Genomic DNA, 11818 nt, shown 5'->3' with positions numbered 1-11818 from the left:
GGATAAATATGTTAGTGGCGACTCTGTTAATTTTCGCGGGTAGCGACAGTACCACATGCATATGCATAAGTTTGAGTCACATTCGAGTCGCATTTGAATTGCATTTGAATTGTGTTTGGATTGTTGAGATGACGAGGTGTTTGTTGTGACGTGATAATGATATGTTTGTTGTGACGTCTTTGATATCATACTTGTATATTTGAATATGTGATTAATGACATCGTTGCCGTTTTAAAAGTTATATTATATTGATAAGTTGTTTTGCGGTGAAACTTGTTGTAAGATGTTATGTGATACTAAGTGGTGAAATTATGTATGATTTATGTCTCCTATATTATTTATCATGCATTCGTTTATATTGTAAGATATCTTACCCCTTTGCTGATATTTCCCCTACCATGGGAAATGGGCAAGTACTCAAGATTAGTCGTGGATGTCCAAGGTTATCTATGTGAAGTCTTTATGTTGCTTTATGGCAAGTCGAGTTGGGTCCATTGCTCTGATACGTAGCACTCGGGGGGATTAGTCGTTATTATATGATTATTGTATTCCATGATGAGATTTGTGTTAAGTTGAATTGAAAGGTGTTTATAAGTTTAAGTTGTAAGTGGTGAATGAAGTTTTGTTCCGAATGATATGTATCTTTATTAAATGCAATATAAGTATTTTTGTTTGGTTAAGTCGAATTGTGACATCCCATCGCTTGATGAAGATTTTTAAATGCACTCTGATTTTCGCTTATAATTGCGGGGTAGATTTGGGGTGTTACATTCCAGCGGCTAGGGGGCGCGGGTTCAACACCCAACCTGCCCTTTTATATTTCTTTTGCTATTTTCTCTTATTTTCTTCAACTTCTTTTTCTTACTTTTTGTTTCATTTACTTTCTTAAGTTAAATTAATTATTTTGACTTGATTTTTTACACACTCTTTATTCATCTTGTCTATTTTGAGAATTTATTTTAAAATCACAAAAATATTTATTATTTAGTCATTTAAAAATTAAATCAAAAACATGTCTTTTGTATATTAAAAAATCCTAAAAAACTATTTCTTTTTGATATTTCCATCAAATAAACTCTTGTTATTTTTGTGTGAATATTCTTAGGGCTAGGTTTATGTCTCCCTTGACTATCCCATGTACCCTTATGCCTACTCTCCTTTAGAGTATGGTGTTTTAATCATTAAAAATCAATTAGGCTTAAGTATGATTCTAAAACCCTCATTCAAAAAACTTCTTGATCTTTGCTTATCCATGTTAAATGTGATTTGTTTACCTTAATCATTGTCTTTTGTTCATGTACATGTACTTGTTGACTTTATCCTTGTATTCTTATATTTGTTATCCATTGCATTATCATATATACTTTGTTTACCAACCCCTTTCTTTAAAACCTTGGTACTAAGAGGAGAATTATTCCCGATGAAACTACTCTTAGTCCATTGACCTTGTATTGATAAACCTCAATCAACCCCCCTTTTTTAAAACCTTGGTACTAAGAGGAGAATTATTCCCGGTGAAACTACTTTTAGTCCATTGACCTTGTATTGTTAAAACTCAACACCCAAAAAGATTTTGGCCACTTTGGCCCTTTTATTTTCCTTTTGAGAGGAACTAAAAAAGCTCTGACTTCCCTATTGTTAAAGGGGTGTGTAGGCCTAAGATGCGATGTCTTACCGAGCTCACTTTCAAAAACTTATTTTCCCATCCCCACACTCTTTTTTAAACAAATTCACACATGTTTTTTTCAAATAGATGTACACAAAAATAATAACATTTTCAAAGAGGTTCCCATGGAGTACCATGGATATGAGGGGTGCTTAAAACCTTCCCCTTGTATAATAAACCCCCTTACCCAAATCTTATTGGGGAATTAGGGTGTTACACATTGCATATCTTATTGTTAATACCATTATTATATATATATATATATATATATATATATATATATATATATATATGCTTGTGCTGGATTTTCTGTTTGGTGGGAGGGATATTCTGAGGTAAAAGGCCCACTATCCAGGTCAGTATACACTTAGGATTAGTATGGATAGTTATGTTGACTCCCGTGGTGTTTGGCACGTAAGAGTTGGCATGACACACCACAACCAGATGAGGGCTTCTTGAAATGCCTATTGTCCTGCATGCCTATGCTCTAAGACAAGGTATTTCCATTGAAGTTTGTAGACTATGGCGACCATTAGGAACCACCTGTTTGAGTACTAGATACATGTCTGTGGGAGGAGAGGGACAAGAAACTTAACCTTCATCCTACCTGGATTGTTTGTATTCAAAATGGTGTTGAAACTTTGATCCTGTGATATTTGGTCTGTACAGTGGTTTTACAATAGTTATCCAGAGATTATACAATTGTTACTCAAATTTTTTGAATCGTTAATCACGTGTTATTGCATACATGACATCATATCATAATCATATCATTTTCTAGGGAATCCTAAAGTCTATTTTTTTTTAATAAAAAAGGGGTACTTGACACCAAATCAGAGGTGGTGGATGATGTGTGTCATCCCAAGTACAAATCAGTCTTACTTTATAGATACTTGACACCAAATCAGAGGTGGTGGATTCCGTGTGTCGTCCTAAGTACAAATCAGTGTTACTTTATAGATACTTGACACCAAATCAGAGGTGGTGGATGTCGTGTGTCATCCCGAGTATGAAAGCGTAAGTGTTCACTATGGTAACCCGTGTTACGGGACAAGTTGTTTGTTATTTCAACAAGAAAAATTTATAAAAGACTTTAGGTTCCCTGGAAAGGAAATTTCATTAATCCATATCATGTATTTCATGGTTCCGTATCAGAAACTTATTGGGGTCCCTTTCTATTCAGAATTCTGCTTTTAACGAAACTGACTTCCCTACATTCGTATCGTACAAGAAGAAATCAACGAAGATTCATGGATAATCTTGAATAGAATCAGACTGCACTTTGTAAGGACATGAATACTATGGGCGAGATGACTAACCATCTCTTAGAGACTCTCTGTTAATACACATTTTGTGAGTTAATACATGGTTCTATGTTTGACTGTTTTTAGTATTTTAAATTTTTTTTCGTTTAATTTCTTGAATTTTTTGGTTAAATTAGTGTTTAGTATGGAGCACAATAGGTGCTCCCTTTTTCGTCATTTATTTGTGTTTTTGTGTGATCAAAGGTTAGCAGGGTCAAGCATAGGCAAGATTGCAGTGGACTACTACATATAACGCAAGCTAGTATCATGAAAAGAAATATTGGGTAAAGAAAATGTGGTAAAGGAAGCTGCTGGCTCATGAGGAAAGCGTGAAAGGAAATAATAAATTGAGGGAAAGCTTGGTGATGCAAAAAAAGTGGATAAAGACTATTCAAATGTAAATTTGGTTGTGGAGGAGCTAGAAGACAAAACCGGGTACATTCCTACAAGGTTGTGGTCAGAGCGTGTCGTCTGCAGCTGATGTGGATCCTGCCACACTCCACCTTGTCTCCCACTTTTGTCCCCTTTGTACAAGTTCCTCGCCTGCTAAGCAGTTGGTAGTGTGTTTTGGCGCAATTCCATGTGGGTTGGATGTGATTTCATAAGCTCAAACCCAAGATCCAATGTGAGACACATAACCATATCCCTAGCCTATAAATAGAGAAAATCTGAAGACATATAGGTCTGCTGTTTTTAGAGAAATCATTTTACAAAGAGTTTTGAGTGCTTGGATAGTGAAGCTTGAGAGAGTTTTCTTTCCCCATCAATTCTGGTGCTAACTGATGAGCAGTGGCGTGACTAGAGTCGCCTCCGGAAGATTATCCATCCCAAGGAGTCCTTCAAGTGATCTCTTAGGTTTATATCTTTTGTCATTCAATTGTCTTGAGATGTTTATTGTAAGAATCTTGCTTGTTATTTGTACTCAACTCACCATGAGCTAAAATCTGTGTAGTTGAGCTAAGTGAAGTTAATATTAAAGTGTGCTTGTGTTATATGTTGTGTGGTTAGTGCTTATTTTACCATGTGTTTATTTGTTAAAAACTTATTTTTTTGATTGATCAACTTCGAAATAGGTAACAACTTGGTGTTGAAGAGAGATCAAACAACAAGTGTATTTCAAAAGTAAAAATGGTTGAAAAAGTAGAATAAATATATTCACTTGACTTAGTTTACTTAGAGATAAGAAACTGCAACCATTAAGGAATTCAAATTTACTAAAAGACGTATATTTGGGTTATAAGCGAGGCTTAGAGATTTATTCCCTTACCCTTGTATGCATGTTCTAAATGTTGTAGAAATACACCACAAGATTATTCTGACCTTGCCTGCAACGACTCCACACAGCATTAACACATAAATGCACAAATGATATTAACGAATCTATGCTCAACTCAATCACTCTCGTTATATTTTCACTCCATTCCACAATTACTTGTAGTCTTGTTTTAAGTAACTTTGAACTTGTTACCACCAATATTATTATTTCTTCACTCATTGCTTAATTTGAAAGAATAGATGTTTCGATTATTTGTATTTCTTTTATCTTAATGATTATATAACTATTTAAATTAGAATAATAATTATTTAATTATTTTTTATATAATTTAGATAAAATTATTTTTTTATTAATTTTGTATTTTTATAAATAATAGACATTTATAAATAGGAATAAATATATTTTTGTTTAAATATTTTAAATTTAAATGAATGAGGGAAAAAGACGATACAATTTATATATTTGAGGTTATTGACTAAAAAAACACTATAATTTATAAGATAATTTTTTTTTAAAAATTTCTTACTAATAAAGGTTTAGATAATTTGTATATATATATATATAATCAAAAAGACTAAAGTTATCTAGACCTTTATTTAAAAAACTATAATATAATTAATAAAAAAAAACTAAAGTTTATCGATAATATAAAATAAAATGCACCCACAATTATTTGATTCATATTTAAATAAAAAATTTGATGTCATAAATAACATATTTGAAAAGATACGACTTCTTCTCTAACCCTAACCTAGGTATAAATAGGTTTCTTCCTCTGAACCACAACAGCAACCTAATTCTCTTTTCTCAAACCATTATCTAATTATTCCCTACCAACTGATCTTTTCTGCAGGCGATTTTCATGACTCGTTCTGAAACCAAGCTGCTGCTGCAGTTATTCAATTATGCAAATCAGACTTCAAAATCAATGGTATGTTCTGAATCATTATATATTTATATATATAGTTTTGTTTTGAATTCCAACAAATTAAACTGAATAGAATGATTTTCTGAATGAAGAACTCAGGTGTTACCGTGGATGAAGCATTAGGGTTTCTTAGTGCAGTAAAAGATGCATTTCAATATGACAAGGAAAAGTATGATCAATTTTCAAAAGTCCTTAAAGATTTCAGTGCTAAAAGAATTTACATAAGTCGTGTCAAAGTAAAATTGAAGACCTTGTTTAAAGGGCATAAACATTTAATTTTGGAATTCAACTCTTTCATGTCGAAGAAGCGTCAAATCACACTTTCATTAGATAATGGTGAACTTGCCGAACTTCCTTGGGACGTGCTTGATATCATTTGCAAAACCCTAGATTTTGACGACCTCTTTTCGTTTTCGGGTGTTTGCAAGAATTGGAGGACTTTCCATAAATCAAATTTCTTGTCATCCCAAGAACCATTGCTTGTTCGTTTGAATGGTTATAATACTGATTCATATTCCTTTATTAGCGTACCCAATAAAAAAGTTTATGATTTGAAAATGATGAGTTGCCTCAAGCCTCCCAACTGCGTCTATGTTGGAGTTTCCAGCGGATATTTCATCTTGGCCCATAGAAATAATTCATTTGTTCTATTCAATCCATTCACAAGAAAGAAAATGGAAATCAATGCCGCCTTTACCGTTAATCATAAGACATTTTATCGGTATGAAGTCATGCTTGCTTTCGAGAAATGCTCTGAGGAATTTGTCTTGGTGGTTTTATGCAAAGAGTCTAGCTGTTTGTATGTCTATCAATCTCGATATTATGATTGGTTGATTTATTCAACATTAAAATCAGAGGAGGTGGTAGTCGACTTTGTGGTTTCCAACAATATAATATATGTTGTCACTAACAATGGCAACATAGGGGTACTCAACTTGAATTCTGGAAATATTAAATTTCTAAACCTCAAGAATACTCCCGAGAAAGTTCGCTATAGAGATCCCTCACAAATATCCTTTAAGTTGGTTAATTGTGATGAGCAACTTTTACTGATTGATTTTCGATTATGGTACTCATCAAGAAGGGGAGTTTACAAGATAGATTTGTCAACTACAAATTACGTTAAACTGAAAACTTTGGGTGACATTGCATTATTTTATGTTACTGGTCAAAATTGTCGGGCATTGAGCAACCCAGAGAGATTTGGGTATCGGAGCAGTTACGTGTATGAAGTAAATTGTTTTTCGCAATGTATGTATGATTGGAATGATCATAGAGCAAAATTATATCCACATGGAGGTGGAGACTTGAGTTTCTTTGATTGGTGTTTTAGACATTCAATATGCCAAGGTTCTGCTCGGGACTTCAATTTCTTTGATTGGTGTTTTAGACATTTAAAATATGAAGTTGATTATTCTTTAGTTGAATAATTGTTATTTGGTATGCTTTCCTTGGTTTCTTTATGTTGTAATATGTGTGACGGAACAATTGTAATAATTTGTGATACGGAATAGTATACAACAACCCTAAACTTTACCTTCATGCTTCATGTCTTTAATATTTTATTTTATTTTTGGTTCAATATTGTATACAAATTCCCATGCTACAAATAATATTTTAGGTTCAATATTCTATTTAGGATTATCACATGAGTATGATTCACAAGAAATCCAGTAGCTTTCATTAATAATAAAATTAGCTCGCCAGAGATGGATTTAAGAATTATAAGCATGTTTTTGACATAGTTGATCTCCTTAGTGCAATGAATGGAAGCAATTTGTCAAGCTCACGAGAGAAGGATGAGGATAATATCACGCCTTATATGATTATAGATGAATCGTATTTGGTGGTGGAGTGATCTTTTTGAATTTGTTTTCGAGCTTTAGAATTATTTTACTAAGAGTAATTTGTTTGAGGTCAATGTGGCTACAAATTTAATAGAAGTGGCGAAAGGATTCATGCATTGCTAACAAGAGTCTCTTCTATTCAAGTATTTTGGGTTATCGTTGAGTGGCAACCCCTGTAAAATATCTATATATAGGAACATTTTCAAAAGGATTTCTTTTTGGGAAATAATTGTGTGAGTTTGTGGTGGTACAATGGTCTTTTTAAACTACTATTTTAATCATATTCTTATTTTCTTTTTTTTTTCCTTCTTGAAAATGCATGTGAAAGTTTGGAAGAGTTTTACTCCTGAAGTGTTTCCTTTGGGATTTGTTAAAAGAAATTTTAAATTTTCTTAGAATTTATGGTCGAATGTATGTAAATCAAAGAATGAAGTATGAGGGTTTGGAACACGTGTCTTGTTAACCTGCTTCACGGTGTTGGTATTTGATATCCTTTTTGTTAGATATGCGATCTTACCGGAATTAGAATAATATTCAGTGGCCTGGAACACTTGAGTTTCAGCGGTTGATGCGAAATAAGGGGGGTGTACCTGCAAGGTACTCTAATGTCAAAGTAAGGTTCAGAGTGAAAGAAATAGCCAGTAAAAGTGAAAGTGGTTTCAGAATATCTAACCCTCTTGTGAAGAGGGTATTTATAGTGCCCCTAGCGGTGAACCAAGATCTCCATTCTAGGCTGGATTCTGAGGCCCAAATTAGAAGACTGTCAGGATTCTATGTGGGTAGGGAAGACCGGTGTGTGGTCTATGTCCTAGATCAACTGCCCCGAAATTCTCGGGTGTTGGAATACCGCTTCTTCCGGAGGGAAGTTGGTCACGTGTCCCATAGGGGGTACGTGGGAGAGAAGCTCCCCAACGGATATGGCCGTTAGGGCCACTTCGTTGGACCTTCATTGCAGTAGCGTTGGATTGGGCCTTCATTACAGCATCGTTTGAGGGTTAGGGACATGTGCCTTGTCAACGTGCTTCACAGTGTTGGTCTTTGATATCCTTTTTGCTAGATATGGTTGTAATGTTATTTTTTCTGGGAGCAATGTTGTTTTTTCTTTTATCCGAGAAAAGTGAGAAAGTTATAAATCGGTTTCTACTTGGTGGAAGGGAATATCTCGTCTTTGTACATACTTCGGTGATAGTTTTGATTAGTTTATTGAGGGTTTCGAAAAAGGTATAATATTGAGAATTTTAAACCCATACTTTATTAAAAATGCCTTAAATTTCTCACCTTCAAAATACACTAGTTAGTCGAAAACATGTAAAGTTTGTGTAAGAGTGCGTACAAATGGAGTGATTTAATATCATCAATATAGATCAAACACTATATTCTTGTATAAACTAGCTAAATACCAGTGTGTAGCGGCGTAAAAATCATAGATTAAGCTATTGATTAATTTAACTCACAAAGCAAGAGTCGCCACCGAAATTTATTGTTTCCAAAAGAGGAAAAGGGAAAATATCGATAAAACCCGCAAATAGAAATCTGGATAAGGGGTTTGTTATGAAGGAAATATATTAGCACCCCTCACATCTATGGTACTCCACAGGAGCCTTTTGAAAATCTGTGTTTTTTAAAGCTAAAGTGGTTTTGTTTGCAAAAAGAAAGAAATGTTTTTGTTATTGTTTGTGTGCTCAGCAAGACATCGCATCTTGTGCCTACATACCCCTTTTGTGCAATAGAGAAGTTAGAGCATTTGTAGTTCTGCTTAAGAAGAAACATGAGAGTTTGTTTTTTATTGAAAAAGGTTTTAAAGAAAAAAAGAGTGCAAGTGCACAAAAGAGTTTGAAATTTTAAAAAGCAAGGTTAATGGTGATGCGCGAGGCGATCGACTTACAAATTAAGAGTGGGCTAGGGCTTGGTATATGGACCAAGGATGCGGGGATTCACAATTTATTCATGCAAACAAGCAAGCAAGCAAATAAGAAAGCTAAAGAAAGTAAAGCGGTAAAATTATTACAAGGCTTTGGGAATGGGGGAAACAACTTGCCAAATGGGGATGGAATGAAAGTAAAAGTCCATACAAGTCCATACAAACAAGTTTATAAGTTCATACAAGCAAGCATAAAAATATTAAACATGAAAGCGATGGAAATTAAAAGTGTAAGTGTACTAGCCAGTAGCTAGTCTTCTAAACGACCAAGTGGAACAACTAATCGAGTAGGTCTCACTGTAAGAAAGCCCAGGATCAAGCTATGAATGTGTGTAAGGGTGCATGTGTAAGTACGGTTGGTTGCGATGCGTGAGATGCTTAACAAATAAAGAAAGGAAAATAATAAAGGAAAGAGGTAAAGTTATCACATCACCATGGGGAGTGGAATACATTTTTACCAAATGGGGATGAAACACTTACTACAATATTACAAAACTTAAATGGAAATTTAAGCGGAAATAAAATGATAAAATGTACAAAATTAAGCAACACTTGCAAAAATGTCCATTATAATAACCCAAAGCCTCAAAGATAGTACCTCAAAATCAACACAAAATATTAGTGATGAAGCATAGAATAATATATGAGAAATAGAAAAAATATAAACAAATATTAATCAACAAATTTTTTAAAAATCCATGTTAAATTCTAAAAAATAAGCAAACATAATTGAATCAATTTTTTGATTTTTTTATATAAAATAAAATCTAATTAATTTAAATTTTTTTTAAATTTTGATATATAAAAAAATTAACAAATTTTTTGTTTTAATATTTTTGTTCATTTAACAATTAAAAATTAAGAATAACAAAAAATTATTAAAGAAACTCAAATAAATAAGAAAGATGGGCCAAGAAAAATAGAAAATGGGAGATGCAATAAGGATTGGGCGTTGGCTTGTAACACCCCCTAACCCCATGGAAACTATATTGCATAATTAGAGTAAAAGCATGCATATCAAGAGGATGTCACATGTATTCACTAGTACAGAAAATAGTTTTTACATCGGGCGAAAAAGACTTTTTACATCGGTTTTAGGCCCGATGCAAACACAGGCGATGTAAAAAGTCTGAGACATTTTACATCGGGTCAGAGCCCGATGTGAAAGTCATCATACCACAACGGTTGATTTCATAGGTCTGATGTGAAAAACAATAAAAAAATTAATTAAAAAAAAATACGCAACCATTTACATCGGTTTCTAAACATGGCGGATGTAATAGACTGCTTTTCACATCGGTTTAGGGAAAAGGACCGATGTGAAAAATATTGAAATTTTTATTTGAAAAACATAAGCCACATTTTACATCGGTTATAATTCTGCACCGATGAAATAGATAGCTTTTTACATCGGTTTTAGTTAAACACGATGTAAAATGTTTTATGTTTTTTACCATAGATTGGCTGTTTTTACTATTTTCCTGTTTTAACCTGTAATTTTTTCTGTCCTAATTTTCAATATAAGATTCATATACCACACAGACCAAAGAGGTCGCTATATATTTTTTACTCACAGCACACAGACCAAATAGCTAAGATGCATATATATATATATATTCGTCAAAATATACAAAAATATTAATCTAGAATAAACAAGTGTTCAAAATGATAAGAAAGGTTTACACACGATTTTCTACTACAAGATAATTATCTCAAAGAAACATAAAGTACTTTCGCGCACTTGGAAAACCAACACGCATCCACGAGAAGCATAAAGTTATCCTTTATATAACTCAAAGAAACATTTTGCCCAACGGAGTCGCAAATCATACAAATCTTCTTGTGTCAATTCTGTAGGATCATTAAATACCTACAATACGTAAATAACAATATAGAGTTATTCTTTGAAAATTCATATTAAGTTGCAAAACGCAAAGTAAATAACAAATTAGAGTTATTTTATTACCTGCATCCAAGATTCAGTTATATTGGCAGAGACAATATCCAACATATTTTTCATCACATAGTATCCACAATCAGTATTGTTATGTTGTTTCCTTGACTACAAAATGAAAGACATAATTAATGAATAACCTCAAAAACACTTATTCAAATAAAAATCCATATTCAGCCACATATTCAGCCACATATATATGATATATACTATATGTTATAACAAAATTCACATAAAAGATAAACTTACGTTGAAATAATTTTCTTCGTGTTTTTATCAACATCCCAATTAAGTGAACAAAAGAAGACCACAGTATTCTCTCTTGGACACAAGACAAATAATTGCCAATGTTCTCTGTACATGTGTATGGAAATACAAAAGTCAAATAAAATATCTATGTTATCAAAATTAAAAAATAGAAAACAGAATTTCATAAAAACTTACCCATGAACGAGTGGTAGTAAGTAGCAAACTTTGTTTTGCGACATCAACTTTTCTTGTACGTATTGCCTAACATCTACTAAAGATCTCGGCACATCATCATTATATATACACCTACCAGGATCCATAATTCCATACACTTCTGATGTGGAATTATCAATACATAGACGATGAATATACCTGAATAATTTTAAAATAAACATTAGATTCAAAGTGATGGAGATATAACCTATTGAAAGTAATAAAAGAAGAAAATGTACTTACGTGCTCCAAACTTGTAGAGTAGACACGTCAAGGCAATGAAAACCCATCAACAACTCTCTGATACACTTAGCTGACATATAAAAATGAATGACAGAGTTACAATGACTTAAATCCATTTGCAAGTGGTTGTCAGCCATTTTCACAACCATGAGTAACAATCTCTGAACATCGTCAACTTCAACCTCTTTAGTGCTTCCTTTTGCAGCTGAACAACTTC

At 33.1% G+C, this 11818-nt stretch overlaps 1 protein-coding gene across 1 annotated transcript; it reads left to right on the top strand.

Moving 5' to 3' along the window:
• The first annotated feature begins 5260 nt into the window (after positions 1–5260).
• LOC131633207 (uncharacterized) lies at positions 5261–6604 on the top strand. Its single transcript, XM_058903918.1, has one exon. The coding sequence runs from the start codon at positions 5261–5263 to the stop codon at positions 6602–6604; it is 1344 nt and encodes a 447-aa protein (XP_058759901.1).
• Positions 6605–11818: the final 5214 nt, after the last annotated feature.

This window comes from Vicia villosa, unplaced genomic scaffold (genome assembly GCF_029867415.1).
Source record: "Vicia villosa cultivar HV-30 ecotype Madison, WI unplaced genomic scaffold, Vvil1.0 ctg.001085F_1_1, whole genome shotgun sequence".
Taxonomy (NCBI): Eukaryota; Viridiplantae; Streptophyta; class Magnoliopsida; order Fabales; family Fabaceae; genus Vicia; species Vicia villosa.
This window is presented reverse-complemented; position numbering and strand designations above follow the sequence as displayed.